The sequence below is a fragment of the Camarhynchus parvulus genome, chromosome 2 (assembly GCF_901933205.1).
Source record: "Camarhynchus parvulus chromosome 2, STF_HiC, whole genome shotgun sequence".
NCBI classification, from domain to species: domain Eukaryota; kingdom Metazoa; phylum Chordata; class Aves; order Passeriformes; family Thraupidae; genus Camarhynchus; species Camarhynchus parvulus.
Window position 1 is genome coordinate 103,191,556 of NC_044572.1, and position 22,202 is coordinate 103,213,757.

General features: G+C 37.7%; 1 protein-coding gene across 3 annotated transcripts; it reads left to right on the forward strand.

Annotated features, from left to right (window-relative positions):
- Window positions 1-73: 73 nt before the first annotated feature.
- Window positions 74-20,239, forward strand: METTL4 (methyltransferase like 4). Of its 3 annotated transcripts, none has more exons than XM_030943745.1 (9): window positions 74-207; window positions 1,551-2,077; window positions 2,793-2,855; window positions 6,004-6,370; window positions 9,151-9,220; window positions 11,032-11,206; window positions 11,422-11,528; window positions 12,157-12,245; window positions 18,434-20,239. In XM_030943745.1, exons 2-9 carry the CDS (start codon window positions 1,637-1,639, stop codon window positions 18,577-18,579), a joined length of 1,458 nt encoding a protein of 485 aa, XP_030799605.1. In that variant the 5' UTR covers window positions 74-207; window positions 1,551-1,636; the 3' UTR covers window positions 18,580-20,239. The 3 variants fall into 3 exon arrangements, with proteins under 3 accessions (XP_030799605.1, XP_030799606.1, XP_030799607.1); XM_030943746.1 differs by having other exon boundaries at window positions 18,437-20,239; XM_030943747.1 differs by lacking the exon at window positions 18,434-20,239 and adding an exon at window positions 16,445-18,416.
- Window positions 20,240-22,202: the final 1,963 nt, after the last annotated feature.

Consider the following 22,202-nt stretch of genomic DNA (forward strand, 5'->3'; position numbering starts at 1 on the left):
CAGAGCGTCACACGGAACTGCGTCACGGCGGGGCCGCGGGCCGGGCAGCGCCGCGGGCGGGGACCAGGCGCGGTGGAGACAGAGGGGAGGAGCAGCGGTGGAGACAGAGGGGAGGAGGAGCGGTGGAAATAGAGGGGAGGAGGATCCCGCGCCCCAGAAAAGTTCGGGGAAATGCTATGGCCGTACGGCGACGTGGTTGTACCCACGGTGAGTGTGTGCCAGGCGCTGCCGGGCCACGGCGAGCCCCGGGCTTTTCTCTGACCGCTGAGAGTTTTCCTAGCTCTCGGTCCCTGTGTGCCCCCGCGGGGATAGGAGTCGGCGCCCTGCCTCAGCAGCGCTGGAGCCGTGCCTGCCCCTGCCCTTGTGCCTGTGTTACTGCTCCCGGGTGCTGTCGTAGTGATCTATGTCTCTATATGTGTGTGTGTGTGTAGATACAGTGTATGCGCATATATATATATATATATATATATATATAGTGTGTATATGTGCATATATGTGTGTGTTTATGTGTGTGAAAAATGCCTATTTTATGATTGGCTTTTCGCAAATATTAAAATGAATATTATATGTGTTATGTTAGAAAGTTATGCTGTATTAATTTTCTTAAGTAGTGTGTTAAATATATTTTTGGGTTATAACAAAATGTTAAACTAGAAACTATGCTATGTAAGATATTTTTTAAAGAAAGGACTCGCAGCGAGATAGCAGCCACAGGACACCTAAATCTTTCAGAGAAACTTTCTCCTGATAAGAGAGCAATAAATTCTCTAACTTCTTCCTGCCTCACTCAGCCGTAAAGACATCAGTTAGGATAAAGAGGAAGAAGTTGATGATGACCAGACAGAATCCTGTGTTTGAATGGAATTTATGCATCATGTATGAGATGTATGAATATGCAACAGGCTACTGTTTTTAGGGGTTAATCCTTCATTAACGTGTGTCCTTTTTCCGGCTCATGCTGCCCAGAAAAAGGTACTCGGACATCTGTAACTCTCTGTTTCTATTGTCTCATATTGTCCTAATCCAAATTGTCCAAATAATTATTACTCTAATTATATTGCTGTTTTTATAACCGTTTTTATTACTATTAAACTTTTAAAATTTTAAAAGCAAGTGATTGGCATTTTTCACATGTGCGAATATATATATATACCGTATGCATATAAATAGAATATATGTAGTCTATATAGCTTGTGTGTAACATATAAAGACATGTAGTGTAAATGCACGTATATGTGGTGTATATGCAGTGTATAGATATACACACATACCATATAGTGTTAGACATAATTGGTGGGTCATAGGGTTGTTTTCTGACTTGTTGAAAAGTATAAGTGCATACCGTGTAAAAGTATAAAAAAGTTGTGTAAAATTTAGTTGCTATAAAAAAAGGTAGCAGTATAGGGATGAACATAATGTGGAAAGCAGATGAAGTCAGGAGTTTCAACAGTGTGCCCTGTGTGGGCATGGAAATGTCTGTCAGAAGGTAGATGCTAATTTATTAAACAGTGATAATTCTGTAAAGTGAATTCTTATAAAAATTCCCACAGGAGGAGGTTGCTCCAGGAAGGGCAAATGGTTGGTGAAGGCCATGGTTTCAGGGAGATGATTTTCCGTCCTGAAAAGGGGACTTACGATGTCTGTGGTACATCGTCTGCCAGCAGGATGGCTTGTGGATCATCTCTGTTTCATCAACCAGTGTGGCTATGAGATCTGTGACTCCTTTGCACACCCTGGTGGTGTCACTCCCAATACTTCTGTCACATCTACTGAAGACTGTCACTGGCAGAGTAAAAGTATTTCTGCTTTTGCTGCCACCCCCTCATCAAGCGATGGTCCTTCTTACGGTCCTGGAAATGCTGTAGAAACAGAAGGTAAAAGAGAAAAAATGAGATACGTGTTTCGGGAGGAGTTCTTTGACATTTCTAAGCCCCATATAGCTGCGGCTCCTGAGGAGCAGCTGTGTCAGGGATGCCCTGAGGTGAGTCTGACAGAAATAAAGGCCAGCAGCAACAGAGAGGAATACCAAGAAGGAGCAAAGAGTGACACTGGAGATTCTCTTGCCACTGCTAGGAAGGTATGTTATCTGTAACACAGTAAATCACAGTAATCCCTTGATAAATAATATACTACTAATATTATTTTGCATACCTGAGTCTTTTTAGGTAGTGTAGAAGAGTGGGAACTTTTGAGAATATTCCTGTGTCCCTCATGTCAGTAATGTACATTCTGTGTCTCATAAGCAGTGGATTGCTCCTGAAATTTCCTGACACTTGTTGTGGTCAGGTACACGGTCTGAAGCTGTGGTAGCTATTGAGATTGTGCAGATTAGCAAATTGGGAAGGACAGTATGAATTTACTTTCAGTGTTGTTCAGTGCTATTCCATATGGAAAAAAAAAGAGTCACTGGTATAAACCAATAAATGCAATCATGAAGACATAGTTAATTTTTTTCTTTTATTGGTAAACTGCACTTGGCAGCTGAAACTTTTAGTATGGGCCCAAAGGAGGCATGAGCACAAAATGTGCACTAGGTATCTTGAGATCCTAGTGCTATGAATAATTTAAAACAGATTTAAGCCTATGTATCTTATGAAAGCCTGCAGCAGGTTGGGTATTTTCAGATCTTTTTGCTTATTTGACTTGTACTTGTGATAGAAAAAGAGATGGAAACTTTCTTCTGCTTTTAAAAAGTTCATTTGCAATTCAGGTATGTTTGATTTCTTTTCCCCTTTCATTTCATTGTGGAATGATATGGATTTTTTTGTTGTTGGTTTTTGCTAATTCTGCAGAAACGTAAAAGGAAATGTGTGTTCAACCAAGGTGAACTGGATGCTTTGGAATACCATTCAAAGGTAAGTTGGAAAAAACATATATTTTGCAAGTACCTGCTACTTGACTTTGGGCGTGTGCCGAGTGGAGGGCATGGTTGCAAACAAATTCTGGTTTTGTAGTTTGTTCCACTGATGAAAAGATGGAAAGGGAAAGGAAGGTCAGTCTCTCCAGTCCTCATTTGAATTCGTGCTTACAGCATAGATCTTCTATGTAGATACATGTGAAATTGCATCTGAGACATTACAAAGACCTGGAAGCTGCCTTCACAAAGTAACTTGGACTGTGATTGACAAGCTGAACATTGTGTTGTGATGAGTTGACTATTAGGTATTGGCTGATTTGAAATTGGCAGCATAACCTGTTCTGAAGATCAACTCCTCAGTGTTTAAGGGCACTGTGCTGGAGTTACTCAACACTTTTGTGACCAAACATGCTTCAAAATATCTTATTCTGCAACTGAAAAAAAAATTAATCTTCCTCTAGCATTTTATATTGTCCTACTAAAACATTATGAATGAATTGGAATTCAAGTCTGTATGCTTATGTCAGTTGTGTACTGGTGAAGATACAACTGAGTTACACTGACACATAGTAGTCAGTTGTAGAAATGCAATCTGTAGGTAATGTTTGATGTATTACTGCTTTCCCAAATAGTAAGTGAATCTGGACTAGGAGCTACACTTGCTTTCTTTCCTTTGACAAGGGTTTAATCATTTTGGGCTTTTTGCTTAAATCTGTTCTGCTTGAACTACGTTTAGAAGACTCTGCTTTTTTCTTTTATATGGCAACAGTCTTGTAGTAAACATGTGCGTGTGTAAACTTGCTGATACAGTGTAGAGGTCTTGTGATTATTTTTGTGAATAAGCTGTGCATTGCAGAATCACCTTAAAGGAGAAAACTTTGAAGTTCAGCATCAACATGAGTATGAAAACACAAAGGCCAAAAAACCATTCCACAGTAGAAATAAGGAAAGAAATTAAGAAAAGAAGTTTGATGCCTTGGAGGTTTGTGTAACTTTGGTGATATTTGGTGAATATGTGGAAAATACAGAGTTCGGAAAAATCAGTGACTCCAGTTAGCCTCTTATATCATTCACAGATTAGGAAGCATTGGGTTTTTACTATATTTGTGTTATTAAAGGTTATAGCTCTGCAAGTTAACCAAGATTATTTTGGCACTTATATCTGTAGACTCATCAAAAATAAACCCAAACAACCACAATTTTTTGTTTTTGCAAGTGAATCTATGAATTTCAGCTGTTGAATCCATTTGTGAATTTCAGTCAGTGTCAACATAGGGAACAGTACAAAATATGCTAAATTCCTTCAGCAGCCATTTGTTAAATCTCCTGCTTTGATTGCTTCATAGTCAAGAGACTTTGTCCATCTGTGAGTTAACACATGCATGTAAGAAGGTATAATTTCTGAAGTTATGTTTATTAATTCTGTTGAAGCAGTATGAACTTTTCTTATCACAAACCTAGGTACTAAAAATTTATGACTCTGTACTCTCTGGTATCTAGAGGTGGCACTATTAAATTATATAAAAAAATCTTTTTCTTCCCCTTCCACTAATCTGGGAATTGTAATAAAGTGCATTTTGTAAAACCCTCTTGTAATCTTGAAGATTCTGTAATCAGAAGCTTTTGAAACCACGGTATAATGGCTTTTTACAGGGGCTTTAATAAAGCTCCTGTAACTGACAATAGACAAATGGATAAACCCACCTCACTGACAATCAAAACTCATAAAGGCTCCATGATTTGGAAATAAAATGGGTCTCTAAATTTTGTGCAGGGGAGGTGCTGACTCCCCAGCAGGTGAATGACAGTGTATATACATCCAAGAATCATGTCATCCTGGACTGACTAACAGGATGTTTGCCCTTAGAAAAGTTGCAAAAATTGAGTTCTGGTACTTTAATTTGATTTACTGATTGTACTTCTGTATGACTGTAAAATGCATAAACTGTTGTTTTATGAAGTGAATTGAAATGTGGAAAATGACTGATTTTTAGATCCCAGCATACATTTTAATTAAAAAGATGTTCATGGGCACAGTAACTTGAAATTAAATTAGAATTTTAAATTAAACTTCAGATAATTGCTTTGAAATTTGTGTTTGGTTGAAACAATGATCTTCCACATCTGTTGTCTGAAATGTTTTATTCAGTAGTTTCTTGCTCTTTCTTCAGCCTTCTAATTATTGTAACTTTACCAAAAAATGAAAACCAACAACAGTGTGGTATCCTGGTTTTGGCTGGGATAGAATTAGTTTTCTGCTTGGTAGCTAGACAGCTAATGCACGGTTGATGGAGTGGGAGTGCTGCAAATGAAAAATAAGCCTAAGACTTTTAAAAAGCCCCAGAGTCAACATATTGGATGCTAAAGGTAGATGTGTTGCCCAGATGTCTGCACCCAGTTGCATCTGCTTTGTCCCTTCCAGCCTGGTCAGGATAGATCAGAAAACATCAAAGATTCTCATTTTGGGTTTAGCATGAGGATAATGTTGACAGCAGCAATTCAAACATTAGTTTGTTAAGCTGTGCATACCCTGAGTCAAGGAGTTTTCAGTTTCCTGTGCTCTGCCAGTGAGCAGGTGCACAAAGGAAGCTGGGAGGGAGCACAGCCAGGACAGGTGAGCCAAATTGGCCAGAGGGATATTCCATGAGTAGGATATGATGCTCACTATGGAACAATGAGAGTTGGCCAGGAGCCATGGATTTGCTACTAAGGGATAGGCTGGACATCAGTCAGTAGGTGTTCTTACTGTGCATCAGTTGTGTCTTTTGGGCCGTACTTCTGTCTCTCTCCCACTTTTCAATAATAAAAATAATGATAGTAATTTTTTAGTTTCAGTTTTTAAACTGATCTTACAGTAGCCCATGAGATTTGCTTTTTTCCTTGGATTCTTCTCCCCACCAGGGACTGGGAGGCATGTGGTGTGAGGGAATGGCTGTGTGGTACTTGGTTGCCAGCTGGGGTTAGACCAAGACGCCTTATTATATTGCCTTTGTAGCTTTTGAGTCAATGATCTCAGTAATTGGCAAGGATCCTTTTCCCTGCCTGCAGATTGAAAATGTTTTGATTTCAGTTGCATTCCCTGGTCAAATAGACACTTGAAAGATCTTTTCTTTTTTCCCTTTTTTTTTGGTTTTGTCACCATACAGGTCAGGAAGCTCATTTGGGAAGGGACTTTGGATTTAGTCCAAGAGGGACTCAAAAGTGGTTTTCTTCACCGTACAACTGCAACACTCAGTTGCAGGAAGAATAATGTTCCTCAGTGCATTGTCTGTGGGTTGGCTGAACTATGTGAAATGGCAAAGCAGTTTCCAGCTGTGAATGAAAGTGACCATCAAGCTGTACATGTGCTAGAGGAGGAAACCTCCAGTGCAGAGCAGGACCTGCTTTCCTGTGTTGTGGAAAACAGCTCAAACTGTGCAAAGATAATTGTGTTAATGGGGCAGAAATACTTGGTGCCACCAAGAAGCAGTTTCCTCTTATCTGATATTTCATGTTTACAGCCCCTGCTGAACTGTAAGTATCTTTAGGTGTTTTTCTCCTGCCCAAGAAGGGCAGTTAATGTCAAGATGACTCAATGAACAGATTTTAGCTACAGCGTTACACTCATAGCAAACACTGCTGTAGGCTTTCAAGGTGATATTTCTAACTTTGTGCAAATAGGTAAGGACTTTCAAAGGAATGTTGAGTGGCTAGGAAATCATGTTATGAGGGGATTATTTGTCTCCAGGAGGCTCCTTTAAAAGTCTCAGCCAAAATACAGGAGTTTGTGAGCGTGTTCTGAGCCTCTATCAGCGTAGAAGTCATGGAAACACGTTGAATTGAGACTAGCTGTGCTGCTGGGTCCCTGTCCCACAGGATGAGTCTTTAGCATAGGTAGGTCCATGCTGCTGCTGAAGTGGTGGTGCTGCTGTCTTGATTTTTAGCTAGATTAATCCATGGGGGAGGGATGAGATAGTGCACCATAAAGCAAATGTTCACTTACAGACTTATCCTGTTCAGTGGCAGGGTCTTTTTAGATTGGAATAAACAGGTTGTGGAACAAAACCCAGTATCCCCCAGGGAAGGTAACAGTTTGAGAGGCTGTTGCACCCAGCTGGAAGGCAAGACCACCAGTAGCAAGCATGACTTGATGTCTTGGTTTAGAGTAAAATTTTGGGAGAGAGAGTCTTCAGAGGGGCTTTAGTAGGAAGATAAATTCAATCGGCTTTTCTCTTCTCTTAACTAGTCCGGGAGAAAATACTTCTTTGGAGAAAAGTGGAAAAAAGCTGTTTATTAAACAATAGAACTTAACAATATTAAACAATAAAACTCTTTGCTGCTCTAAAAGAGATGACTAACTGAGAAAACCCCCCGGGTTGCAGCCCAGCTCACTCAGTCTCTTATCAGTCCTTCTGGTGCTGGAATTGTCGCAGGCCAGGCCTGGCCCGGCCCGGTGGCTACAAGTGTGAGCTGCCGGTGCTCCCCTGGGTGTTCAGTCTAGAGCAGGTTCTAAGAGGTCTAAAGAAAAGGAAAAGAAAAACTACAGTCTAGAGACTCTTCTTTGCCTCAGCCAGCTAAAACTAACTAAAAGCAAAAGGAGAGCTCTCTGTCTTGCTGTCTGTCTGTCCGCAGACAACACAGTCTTGGAGCAGGAATGTGGGGGAGTAATTGCAATGTCTGAGGGAAAAAAAAAACAAACTGTGTGATTCTTCTCTCCCCCTTTTCACTCTTTGCAACAAGTCTTAAAGGTGCAAAACTTATTATTATTCAGCATAAACAAATGAGACGATTTGGGGATAAAAGCATCATATAGTCAACCCAGGACACTTGACTTTTCAGCTGCTGTGTTTCACAGCTGAGAGTATTGGCTTATGTAAAAATCAGTGACAGGGAAATTAGGGGATTTTGGAATAATCAAGTTTCAAAGTAGAACAAAGTAGATCAAAAGCTATCCAAGCCACTACCCCCAGCCCTAAGCCGACAGCATGCATCAGTCTTCAGTGCCATTCCATTGGCTTTCAAATTGACCTTCATTATTATTATTACTACTATTATTTTTATCACTATCAGTCACAGCTAGGATTTATCAGACAGTCTTACAGGAAAGATGTTGCCTGTGAGCAAGAGCTGGGCATTACTGCTCTTCCCTCAAATCAGTAATTTTAGATTTTTTAATTGCACATGAGAAGAGAGGACGCATATGTAATTTAGATGTTATGATTTTTTAATTTTGTTTTTTATTGAAAAGATATTCAGGAGGTAAAATCTTACTGTCTAAATAATAATCTTGCATTTGAAGTCCAAAATCTAGCTCGGAAGCTGTTTTCATCTGTAGCAAAGAAAGAAGATTATTATCATTCTGCTACCACTCTCCACAGTGGAGCATAGAAGATTCTCCAAGGAGTTACAGAGCAGTCCAAGAAATCTGAGCAAATGATTTTGAAATAAACAACAGTGAATGTTAACATAATGCCCTGACTGTAGACTTTTTTCCTGAGTAAATCTGCTGTCCATTTTAATTACTATTTTTCTTCTTCCCTTTCACCTGCCAAAAGAGAAGTAATTCTTGCTGGTCAGTCCACTGTAAGGATAACACCTCCAGTGTTAAATGAATAATATGTAGTAATTACATTTCATGAACATCAGATACTAAGCTGTTGTTCTTACTGTCAGACTAAATGAAAGAACAAAAATGTTCTCTAGAGAATTAAAATTGGGGAGTTCTGTTTTTTCATGGATGTGTTCTGTATCTTTTATCCTCCAGCTAAAGTAAACTCCGCTTCTCCCATGAAAACTCTTTTGGTTCTTTTACTCTTCATTGATTCCCATTTCATACACTATCTGTCTCTCTTTACCTCCAGCAGTGCAAAACAGTTTTCTAGAGCTGGCTTGAAGCTCTGTTGGCCTGATAAAAGATCAAACAGGACAGAAATCTTGCATTCAGGGCTGTAGCTTTTCACTCAGCTGGGTGCCTTATTGCGTAGCTTCTGTTGGGAGACTTTGAAAAAATTTTATTTTTGGGACTTGCACTCTGCTATCCTTTTTTTCCATGAAAGTCCTAAAGATACTCAAAATTTCTTAGAGCGATCTGACACAGACCACATAAAAGTCTTTTCCTTAGGTAATCAACCTAAAAATACTGAATTTTCTGGATATGATTATCTGAATTAAAACAAGAATGTCAAAAGTCTTTTAACTTCTTATTTGAAAAGAACAGAAGATATTTGCAATTTTGCTATGTATCTGTTTTAACTCATAGATATTTTTTAAAGCTACTTTATTGATTTTTCTTTTTTTTTTATTTCACTTGCCAGACAAGAAGAAATATGATGTAATTGTGATTGATCCACCATGGGAGAATAAGTCTGTTAAAAGGAGTAACAGGTATGTTTTATAGTAAAATCAAACAAACTTTGTCATGGTGGCTTACAAAGGGTAATTAACATTTTAATATATTGATCCAATCCACAACCAGTATAACCATGAGACTGTAGCTCAAACTTGTGAATATTTTCACACTTCAAGTCTATGGACTGTCTTAGGTATTTCACTGAAATGCGTTGGATACTTGGCATACAAGATATTTGCAGGAGTAGATCTTAAATTATGCTGAGAGAATGTTAGCCCTTTACAAAGAAAGTATGGATTCAGCTGTTCTGTAGGGCCCAGATCATGCACATATTAGTTTGTAATTAATTGGGTTACTTCAGTGGACATAAAGCTAGATAAATATGTAAGTATTTCCAGGACTGAAATCTTGCTCAGAAGTTTGAGTGCGTTTTTATTTAATTTGAGGTGTAACTTAAGCTTCGGTCTAATGTTTAGAAGAACATAATAATGCAGCAGTGAAATCCTCTAGTGCAATAGGAACTCTGAGTACTGTAGTTTATGAAGTTATTAACTTAAATTTTTATAGGCTTCCTCCACTGCTGAGTAACATCATGTTTATGCTAGTGGAGTCCTCTTGATTACCATAGAATTGTATCTCTTGGAAAGAAGGGTAGACAGGAAATATGGTCTTACAGCTTTGTAAAATAAAGTTTGCTGTGGCTTTTGATGCTTGTTATGAAGACATAATTTGAAGATACAGAGACTAATGTGTAGGCTTTCCTTTGAAAGCCCTTCAGAAACCTCTATAAACTCTCATTCAAATGAAACATTTCTCATTCAGAAATGTCTTTCTTGAGTATATAAGGTACTCAGAGAATAGTTGTAGTTACAAGCATAAGTTAGTCACCAAGATCCTTTCTCCGTTATAAAATAAAGGCAAAGAGTGGAGGAGCTATCATTGCTCATAATTACCTTGTTGGCAACTAATCATTGTGAAGCATTTCTCATCTAGGTGAACATGTTCTCCCCTAGACAGTCCAGGAGGTATTTGGATTTTATCCTTGTTCACTGTTTCTCACTGTAGCATTCTGTAGGATCCTGGCTACCCACATGGTGGCTGCCAATTTTCATTAGGCAGTGTGCCAATATTTTTGGTGCTGCAATGTGTAGGTTCCATGAGCTGCAGTTTATTGATAGTGTAGAATTGCATCATGAAAAAAAATGGTAGAACAGGACTGGATCTGGAAAGCATCCTGGATTCACCAGTGTAGCATTCAGTTAGCTCAGAAAAGTGCAGAATGGTTTTGAATAACCTAGAAAACTTCTACCATGGCTGATAATTAAAAAAAATGAACAACTTGTGAAAATAATTGGAGAAGTTATTATCTCTAATGACCTCTTCTCTTGCCATTCAAATTAGTATGACTCACTTGTCATTTTCATTCAGAAGAGGGTTTATTATGAGAAGTGAATAGCGTTACATTGCCTAAGAAGCTGTTCACTAAACAGCTTTGTTCTGGCACAAAGATGAGAATACTGAGTTACACCTGATAGTTCTTAAATGAAAAGAAACATGGGCTCCTAAACTTCAGAGCCACAACTAATAGTGCTTTATGTCAAGGCATAGTGGAAGTACATAGTTCAAGGTTCTGCTCAGTAAAACTTACGTACATACACTAATGATTTTATATCAAGTCTCTCAGAATTGTCCACTGGGTGTCAGTCTTGAACTATTTTTATGACTTAGATTGTCAGGAGATAATTCTTGAAGTGACTGGTCTGTGTAATTTTTTTATCCATTTGTTTTGCTCTGCAATTTTTATAGTTGGTATGTGCTAATTTACTTTCTCACTTTATTGGCATAGGTACAGCTACTTGTCTTCATGGCAAATCAAGCAGATTCCTGTACCAGCACTTGCTGCTCCAAATTGTCTTGTAGTCACATGGGTGACTAACAGACAGAAGCACTTACGTTTTGTTAAGGATGAACTTTATCCTCACTGGTCAGTGAAAACACTTGCTGAGTGGCACTGGGTAAAAGTAAGTTCTTAATTTATTTTGTTGCTTTCTTGGAGACTGACAAGACTTGCACTGTGGCACTTTGTGTTCTTCTAATTTGTCTATATACTACCATTTGCTTTGGTATTTGAAGGCTGTGATATCATCAGTATCCTTCTTTTTATAAAGGAAAAGGTCTTGGGAAAATATGGGATATTAAAATTTTCTACTGTATATTTTTAACTCTCTTGTGTCAGATTACTACAGCTGGAGAATTTGTGTTGCCTTTGGATTCTTTGCACAAAAAACCCTATGAAGTTCTCATACTGGGGAGAGTTCAAGGAGATGTAAAGGAAACCTTGAGGTATGTCAGGATATTTATGGTAAATGTCTTTTTTTTTGCATCTGCTAGGATTCCCTTTGTATGTATCACTTACTCATAATGCAATATAATGTCCCAAAATCACTTGGCTGATTGTGGACCTAAAGATAGCTTTATTAGCTTTGGAGTAAGGAGTGCCTTAGTGAGATTAAGGCACCTATCTGTGTTGGGAAGGATGAAGGCTTTTACACCCCTGTCTGTTCCTGTATCTGCTGTCTTGGGAAACTGTTTTGGACAAAAGCCTTGTGGACAGGGCTTCCTTTGCTGACAGGTTCTCTTGGACCATGAGTGAGTCCTTGGCACAGGCTGATGCCATTTTGGGGATGCTGCCGTTGTTCCATACATGATGACGTCCAGAACTGCATTGTTTGTTCTCAGTGGCTCTACATGGCTATTGTAAACCATGTTTTGGCCAAAGCCTCAATGATTTCATAAACTGTCATTTTATATATTACATCTGAGCAGCATTTAATGTCCCTTGGACTTCCCTGATGTTTGTGAATGAACATTCTGTGTGTTATCTCCCATCTGAAATAACTGCAAGAGCTGTAGCATCACATTGGGTAACATTCATTCTCATGTTTCTTTTCTTTTCTGATTTATATGACAGGAAATCTGAAGGTGTTCATCCAATTCCAGAGCATCAGTTAATTGTCAGCATACCCTGCAGTCTGCATTCGCATAAACCTCCTCTTGCTGGTATGTTTTGGTTTTTATGCCTAATGTTTCTGTAGCACAGTGGTCTTGGATGCCTCATTATGGGATCATAGAAATGCCTAGTACCTAGAAATTCTAGTACCTAGAAATGCCTTTATTTCCCATCTGTCAAGCAATTTCACTCAGCAGAACTTGTGGTTCCTCTAAAAGTGTTCTGAAGCACCTCAGTCCTGGTCTCAGAAAATTACTGTGAAAACCAGAACTTCAAGTAGTACTGTGTGAACATTTTGGGTAGACGTAGTAAAAATGTTGCCTTTTTCAAAATTTATCTTTTAAGTGCTGCAAAAACAGTTTTACAGATACTTCATATATGAAGTCGTGACAAATGACCTAAAGTACCTTGTGTGGGAGAGATCTTTGGGAATACATAAAATAGGAAAGCAGAAACCTCTTTCTTTGTTATGTCATCCTGAAATAAATGTTTACATATATGCATGAATTGATTGTATGCCTTTGATTATATTGATATTGATTATATGCAAGCAGTACAATTATGCCTTCAAATCCAAAAACTTAACTATTCGACGACTGCTAACAAGAGGCAAAAAATAAGGCATGCCCTGCTTGTTTCTGAGGAGTTGTATTTCACTCACTGAAACTGATGCAGTAATTCCAGCCAGCCAGTTAGCGTGGGTATAAATTCAGCTTCTTAGAGCTGGTCCAAAGAATTGTTCTGGAGCACTTCTACTAATTTTGTCAATAGAAAGTGGTACTTCTTTCATCATTACAGCACCTTAGAACTTTACAAGGCTGTGGTAAGAAATATATTTAATATCTATCACAAAATCGATTTCATCCTCCAGCAAGGGGGAAGCTTGCAATGAGTCTGCAAATATTCCAGGTGTTTTGTGTTCACATCAGAAAAGGCAGGTAGAAGAAATGTTTAGTGCTCTTGGAGAGGAGAGGTGTCGCACTGTCACACTTGGCTTCACTGATATGCTTTCCTTTTTCTCTTCCCAAGGGGTAGAACTACTTTTGATCTGAACAATTGTTGAACCTCCAGGGATTCTCTAAAATCTGTGTTTGGGGGCTTGCATTTATTAAATTAACATATATATGTATATAAATATATATACACACACCTGAAAAAACTGGTAGAAAGGACATCCTTTGGTTAGCTAAAAATAGAAGAAGAAGAGGGGCAGTTCTAGGAGGATCTTTGTGCCATCCTGAAGCCACATCTTCAAGAATTAGGGCTACAGCAGGGGGCGTATGTGTTGATTTAAGCTAATGAACAGTGGGGTGGTTATTTATGAGGCTGTCACCTAGTGTCTCTTTAGCAAGCCAATACTTATCAGCAAACTTGGACACAAACAGGAAACTTGTGAGGTATCCAAGGGTTCAAACCAGCAGTTTGGATGTATTATGGAAAATTTTAGTGCAACAATGGTCCTTGGAACGATTCTTTTGCAAGGCAGAATCTAGAAACCATATTGGAGAATACTTCATAAATTATAACCCTGAGTGGACTTTGAAGGAAACTGTCCTTCCTAATTTCTTGTGTTATTCCTTAGGTCTTCAGTTGAGTAATGGGATTTGATAACATTGTGCAGCATTTGTATTTCTCTTTGAAAAATGAACTTGCTGTGGAGCAATATGAATGATTTAAAAAGTTTTTGTGAAAATCCACGTATGTCCTACAGGTTTTTTGGCAGGTCTATGCAGAATATGGTTGTGTAATGAAAAGGTAGACAATAAAGCAAAAGCTGATTGCTGATGCTTTGACTTCTGTGCTGTACAAGGTGTTGCTTTCACGACGAGGCAATAATCTCAAGCAGCCAGTAGAGAGCAGCTGAGCTACATCCTAGAGGGGTTCAGAAGAAATTTGAACAGAAGCAGAGATTTGGCAAGGGGGGAGAAGGACACTTGATGAGTCACACACATTCTTTATGCTTTGTTTTAGTAGTAACAAAGCCAAAAATATTAGTATTTACTGATGCTGTCTGGCACTTTGTTTCTTATTACAACAATAAAGGTTGTGTGTTGGTACATATGTAGCCACTTAATGACTGATTATAAGAGTTTATCTCTCTGGGGGAAGAGAAAGATGTAAATTAAAGTAAGCCATCAAAAAGAGATGTTTGTGTTCCTACAGTGCATTTAACCATGAAATTGCAATTGTAGGGGTTTTTGGTGATGCATGTGCTGTGTTCAATGCTTAGAGCTCTAATATGTCATTGTAAATGTACTTAAGCTGCTTTATGCAAATGTGTTAAAATCAAATTTTATTACTCCAGGTTTTGATTCAAATAACAGCAGGTTTTCTTCCTAATTCAATTCAATGGTGCTCTTAGAGAGCGCAAAAGATACTCTGTTACAGATATGTATGAAGTTCTACATAACTTCACATCACCTTTTTTCCTTTTCCTGTATTATAGATTGTTCTTGTTACAGCCATTGCTCTTCCAGTTTTTAAGTATATGCATTTATTGTTAGAAAATAATGCTCTTGTGTAGGAGTTTGCCTAAAAGCAGTGGAATTAATTTTTGGCTATGTTCTAACCAATTTGCATATATTCAGCAGAACTGTGCAATGAGGAGTCATGGGAGGTCCCTCCTCCTGTAGCAATGATGGTTTATTAGGCCATGTTAGAAAGGTTTGCTTGGAACTAAAAAAAGTAAATGCCTTTTGTTTCTTTATGGGCCTTGTGAGCCCTTGCTGTAAGACTAATTGATTGTTGCATCAGCATCTAGGTTTAACTTGAAGTTCAGGAAAGATGCAGTGCTGTAAAGCCATCTTTGAGCTGGATTTCAGATCGTTTTCTGGTCCAGGGTTTAGACAAATTGGGCAGTAAGGACCTCTATGTTGCAAACTCTTTTGAAGGGTTATTTTAAACTGAGATAACTTGTGCTTTGCATGGCTCACTGATCAGGCAGTGAAAAAGCAGACAGTTATTTTCACTTTATATATCCAATTTGTCAATGCAGAACCTGCTTTTTAGGCAGTGGAAGTTCAAAAAATTAGGAGAAACTGTTGCTTGTTTCAAAGATAATTCTTTAGCTCATTTAAACATTTTAGGAGCATGCATCTTCAATATGTGTCTGGGATTAGAAGTATGCAGGTGTGTCAAGTCTCCTGCCTGGCCACTGGATCATGCTTCAGAATGAAATGGGTTTTCTGGAGCTGTTGTATCTGCCAGCTGGCTTTGTGCTTGCTTCAGGTGTCCTAGCGCATTAGGTGCTCAAGTATAAGTACCTGAGTTGCTGTCATGGTGTTTGTGACACCTGCAAGTGGTAAAGAATAGGCTGTTTATCATCTGTTTAACCTATTTCCTGTCAGTGGTATCTGTAAGTGGATAGAAGTAATTGTGTTCTGGGTTTTGTTTTTCAATCTATTCCTGTGGTAGAAAAACTCAATACTTAATTCTTCTACGGATGGAACTCCTCTAAGCTGTTTTCAGAGTTAAAAACCCCAAGGGTTTGCTTGAGGGCTGCAGATCAGATCCATGTGTGTTATGATAGCTTGGTGATATAAAGGTCTAACAAAGAAGACATAATTTGTGACTTGAACACTGATTTTTCCTATTTGAAGGAAACCAATGTAATGAGATTTTAAGCCAACAAAATTCAGCTCTTTTGATATGGTAATTTTGTTGCAGTGCAAGTTACTGCCTGATGTGATTATGTAAATGCCTACAACCTAGCAATGAAGAATCATACTATAATGTGATCTCAAATTATATGTAATATGTCTGTTTTTTTTAAAAAAGCCCTCTAAGTTTAAAACTATGCTGTCTGCCAGAAGGAGAGGGGGGGATTCCTGTGGCTTCCTTTTTAAATTCTAGAATCAAATTGATAGAAAGACTGGCACACTTTTCCTGCTTCTGCTGAACTGATTGGTTTCTTGGCTACCCCTTTTTTGCTTTCTGAACCAGTCTTTGAGATTGGTTGAATCTCTGAAGTGTGCTTTTCAAATTTGTTCTTTTAGGCATGAAAGTTTTTGGTGCCTATTAAAACTGCTTTGGATTACTGAACCTAATGCTATGATGATTACTTTTAACTTATGAATTTTAAGATCTACCACCTCTCTGGGCAATCTGTTCAGTGTTTCAGCACCCTCATTGTAAACAATTGTTTCCTTATATCTAGTCTGAATTGATCCTATTTTAGTTTAAAACCTTTATCTTCTGTCCTATTGCTGCAGGCCCTGCTAAAATAAGCTTGTTGCCTTCTTTCTTACAGGCCCCATTTAAGCATTGAAAAGCCACAATAAGGTCTCCCTGGAGCCTTCTCATCTTCAAGATGAACAACCCCAGCTCTCAGCTTCTCCTCCTAGGAGGGGTGCTTTAGCCCTCTGATCAAATTGTCAGCAAATTATGCACAAGAAATTCTTATCTTAATGGAGCTGTGAAAAGAACAATAATTTTATCACTTTTTTATTATGATGTGTTTGCAAAATGATATTAAGCAACTACTCATAAGTGGTGTCTAATTAGATGAACACCCACAACATCAAACAGTGTGTGAGCTTTCTGTCAGAACGTACATTTTCCTCTAAACTTCCCAGACTCTTCTCTGTAAATGCTAGATTTGTTTAAACATTTTATCTTGCCTCTAAAAGAAGCAGGTTTTTGGAATAAGATTCCTTCTGGTAGCAGTATTTTTTAGATTAAAAGCTGCCTTGATGATAACCCATCTGAGACATTCATGTGACATTTGTTAAAGATTGGGAGAAGGCAAATAGATTTTTACACCATGCCAAAATACAAAAAAGCCTGGAAACACCCATTAAAAGTATTTACAGAAAAGTTTTTAATATATTGGAGCTTTGGAAGAGGTGATCACATAGGTAGGAAATGCATCTTGGGTTGGCTAACACTAGAAAGTGAAGTGGGTGCTCATCTTTCTGCAGCAGGAGCAATCCATGGCCTCATCAGCTGGAGTCTCACATAGGGCATCTGTGACTGGCAAACTTGATGCAAAAAGTCAGTACTTGGATTGCACCAAAAAAAAAAAGAAAAAACATTTCCTCTCATACTTTGGTGTATGTTGACTGTATGTGTTTTTGCTTTATGCAGTGATCATATCTGAAGAGAGAGAGTGAAGGAGCAAAATGTTGGCCTTATGAGCTGTAAGCGACAGAGATTTTTAAGCGACAGAGATTCAGAAATCATTAGCAGATCTGATCTAAAAATGACCAAAGTATTCTTTGGAAAGGGATATGTTTCCATAATTTTTCTTCTTTTATCTTCAGCAGCAAAACACAAAACTTGACATGCAATTTTTAGCATAGATAAGTTTTTCAGTCTTTCTGCCTTCTCTGTGTTGGGTGCTCCTTAACCCTTTGCTTTTCTCATGTTTTTGTACACAATGTTTTTGTAGCCATTTTATGAAACGTAGTTAAGGAGTTCCTCAAACCAGCCACAGACTAATGGTTCTATATGACAAGTAACACATTTAACAATAAACTCTTTACAATAATACTTTTCAAGCAAAATGCAAGATCTTTTTCTGTCACTCCAAGGATACCAATGATCAGTGACACAGTTGATATTAATGACAGCCGTCTTTATATTTGGATTTAGGCAGCAAAAATGCCTAACTGTAAAAGAAATTTGAGATTTATGTTACTGAATAGCAGTAACAGTTATAGAAAGATCTTTTCAGCTGCCAGGTTGATATTGAGGAAAAAAATAGTTCCTGCATTATAGCCCTTTTAGTGCTATACTTATTTAACTGGTATTACTGTTAACAGTTGTCATTACAAAAATATTTTTTCCCCTTTAAGGTATGGTGGAAAAGAGAGTGTGCTCTTAATTAAGGAAAGGGTTTATTTATTTATTTATTTAAGTATTGTCCCCATGTTATTGGAGCTAAGTGAGGCTTTAGGAGGTGTTTGGTTGATATTAGTAAAAAAATTCAGAACTCATTTATGTAGAGGCTGAAATAAATCCTCCTTCCCTTTCTCTAAATGAAAACCAATAAATCAAGGCTATTAAAGGCCTTGACAGTATTTTTCAGAATCTCAAGGGCATTTATTTAAGATTACTTTCTCACTATAAATAGTCCAGCTGTTTGATGAAACCTCTGAAATTAATTTGGTGTCTCTTCCTTTTTTAATGAAACATTCATTTTTTTTCATCTGCCAGCATCACAGGGGAGGTTTTACTTTTTTACTATTGTTATTTGTGCCATTATCATTGTTATTGTCTTTTTTTTTCCCTTGCACAGCAGTTCTGGCAGAGTTTATCAGGCCAGATGTGGAATGCTTGGAGTTGTTTGCTCGCAATCTACAGCCTGGTTGGACCAGCTGGGGAAATGAGGTCTTGAAGTTTCAGCACATTGATTATTTCACTCTTCTGGAGAATGAAAACTGAGCTGGTCTTAGACATCTATACCTTCTAAAATTCCACATCTTCCCAGGGGGCTCTTGAACTTAGCTTTATTACTGATGGTGCACCTAAAGGTAACAGAAATAAAACCAATTGCATTTTAGTTAGAATTCTTTAAGTGACAATATATCTGTTTAATGTTATCTCCCCTCTGTGCAAGGTGGTCCCTTATTTTGATGATCTGAACATATTTAGATACTGATGCTGTTACCAAAAATCAGTGAAGTTAAAAATCCTTAACAGCGGTGTAGCATTAAGAAGCAGGCATTCTTTATCTGGCCAGGTACATGAGGGAGTATCCTCTCTGAAATATTGTGTATGCTGATTACAGAGAAAGCTCCTGTTTATATTCTGTATTTTACATACATATTCATTGACATTGATGATATTAATTTCCCCAAAATCATTAACATAGGTTCCCTCCCCTTTGCACACCAGTTCTTGTGTACCAGGGGTTTCTTTGGTGGTTCCTGGTGGTCAGCCACCCCAAAATCATATCTGACCATCCTGTTAACTGGTAATAAGTTGACATAACTGGGCTGGTTACTCTGCAGTTTTTCTTCTTGGTCAATGTTTAACATGACCCTAGAAAATAAGCATGTTGTGGTTGTACAGGCCTGTGGTTTTTGAAGAATAATCATATTAACCCATCAGGTTAATATGGTGAGTTAAAACAATTTTTAATCTGCCAACAATGTTAGAGTGTAAGTTCATCCCTGTTCTTTTTCAAACCTCAAGAAAAGAAAGATATTTTAAAGTATTTTCACTGCAGCTATCAAATCTGAGCTGATACCACGTTGCTACTGCTGTACTGTAGCTCTTGTGCTATTTTTAAAGAATTATAATAAAGAATTATATTGTCTTGTTTTTCAAGAGTCAGTTGAAGTAAACAATTCTGAATGATGCATATTTTCTTAAAGGTTTTTGCAAAACAATGGATTTTGAACTAAAATAGTTATGAAAGCAGCGTATCTTCCTACATATTTGTATGTATCTGTCTGCCTTAGAGAAAATAAAAGGAGCAGTGCTTATATTTACTGGCACATGAATTCTTGACTGACCATATTCTATGTAAATGACCATATTCTATGTAAAATGATACTTTTAAAACAATTAATAATTCTGTCTTTGTGTATATGGTGTTAATTTTTTTACTGCATTGTAAATGATCAGTCTCAACATCTTAAAAATTCTGAAATTTTAACAGATTATATGTATTTTTTAAAAGATTCTTTCCTTATGTTCTGGAACATTATAAAGCCATGCTAGTGAACTGTATTTTTCAGCTAACAAAAAAATGATCCCTTTAAAAAAAATTAAAGAATTGTACACTTTGTGTATCATTTGCTGTGCTTAGATTTACTTTGAAAAATATGAAGAAAATGTAATGAGGCCTCTACCACTTACTCATTTATAGCAGTAGAGGCAGAGGTCCTGGACAAACTGATTTTCCTAATGGCAGGTTCCTGAGTTCTGACTGTTTGTAATGGAGAACAAAATACATTGCCTAACTTCTTTACCTTCATTTCCATTTTGGTAGCCTGGTGAGCTGTGAAGATTTTTTTAAAGTTAAACTTCAAATGTTAGCAGAGTATTTTTTGATAATTTTGTAATAAAGATGAAAATGAAAACTTGTGTCTTATTTCCAGTTTCTATATTACTGTTCAATTCCATGTTTTGCCTATTGGAGCAGTGAAGTTAATAAAACAAAGAAAATGCTTTTTTCTCCCTCCCCCAACAGTTAAACATATACTCAAAATAAGTAAATAACGTAACAGTGGAAGTAGTTTCCCAGGAAAACGTTTCTTGCTGCATGTTTTTATTTAGTCTGCATTTTAAACTGTCAGTATATAAGCAATCTTACCTATAGCTACAAGGGATAGACAGTTCTTTATTTGCTTTTAGTTTTAGAAGACATTCCCTACCTGGAACTTGTGCTTTCCCAGCCAGAATTCCCCTGCCCTCCCAGGATGCTCTCATTCAGTACTAAATGATGTATGGGACTCAAGCATGTAATAAATGATAACTGCTGCACTTATCTTGTTTTCCCTTTGTACTCTACAAAACAGCACAAGAAAGGACAATGTTGTCTGTTCCACATCCGCTGCTACGAACAACTCCAGATTATCTTTTTAATTCCAACTAAAAGATAGATGAACAATATTACAGATCAAGAAACCCCCTTTCTCCTTCGAGCTAAGCAGCAGAACCCTTCTAAGGGAATAACCTTCTTTAGGCTGTTTAAGAATTGATGACTTTATTAATTTGTCTTTTCTGTGGAGTCCCTTTGTAAATAGTGGCATTCTAGAATCATAGAATAATTAAGATTGGAAAAGACCTCTAAGTTCAAGGCCAGCTGTTAACCTACCATCGCTGTGTGTTCACCACTACATGGAAGCAGCTGAGCAGCTACTTCCAGCACCTGGGAATCCAGCCTCCTAAGTATGGCTTGTATGTAGAGGACTTGTGCAGGCAGACTCTAAGCTTCTGAGGCTAAGTCAAAAGTTGAAGATTGGAACTTGTGTCATACCTGATTCTTTCCTAAATAGTTACAAAATTGTGCCTTGGGCACCTGTTTGCTGCTTTTCAACTGCTCTGGCCATGAATAAAACCTTGTGAATATAACAGAAGTGATGTTCCACATCTGCACTCAACCTGAAACCATTGCATTTTCCCAGGAGAAGAAAACTTGGAGGAGAAAACTGTTGCTATCTTGGAAATCTCATGGTGGTATTAGCAGTTGATAGTTTGAGTTGATAGGGTCATCTTTTAAACATAATTATTTGCCTGTTACGCTGAATTCATAATTTAAATAGCCCCTTACACTTTTCCAGCTCTCCAAGACTCCAGCTGTTCCTAACCAGCCATCAGATTGTTCAGTGTCTGTCAAAAGATTCTGAGGCAGAATGTGCAGCATACTGAAAGATCAGTGATGAGTGAAACCAGCTCATATAACGGGACAATTTAAGATCTGGTTTCCTTTTATGTTATATATGTCAATTGGTCAGAGGGAAAAATGCTCTCTGTTGTGTCGAGCCTTGTATATAAAAGAAGACTTGCTCTGAAGAGTTTACTGAGTTGGTAAGAAATGAAAGAAAAAGGGAGAAGGTAAGGATAGAGGAATACAAGATGGTAATGAGATGTTAAAGGTGTATTTAATAAGTGTCAGCCTAGGTATTATGCACATCTTCAGCGTTGCTAAGGAATTGTAAGGTTGTTTCCCCCATTTTAAATGGGATTTTCTTCTTTTGTATTCTTGTATCACACATTCAAATAAAAAATTGGTGGAGTGTGCATTATACTTACAACATTAACAAATTAAAAGGGTTTTTAAGCTATGGCAACTTGGAGAAGTGACAACTGTGATTACTCAAGAATTTTCAGAAAGTATGTTGTTTGGTACATCTGTTGTTTTAGCAGGACAATGGTAAAAACTTCTTTGGCTAGGTATTCTCTATTTAAAGCCTTTAAACATTATGTCTTATTGCAAAAAAAAATCTCAGTTGCATTACAAAAAGAAGTAATTTTAAGCTTTTTCTATACGTAGAGTACATCAAGTGTCATAATCAAACTTTTATGAATCTTCAGGTTTGAGTGTGATTTTGAAA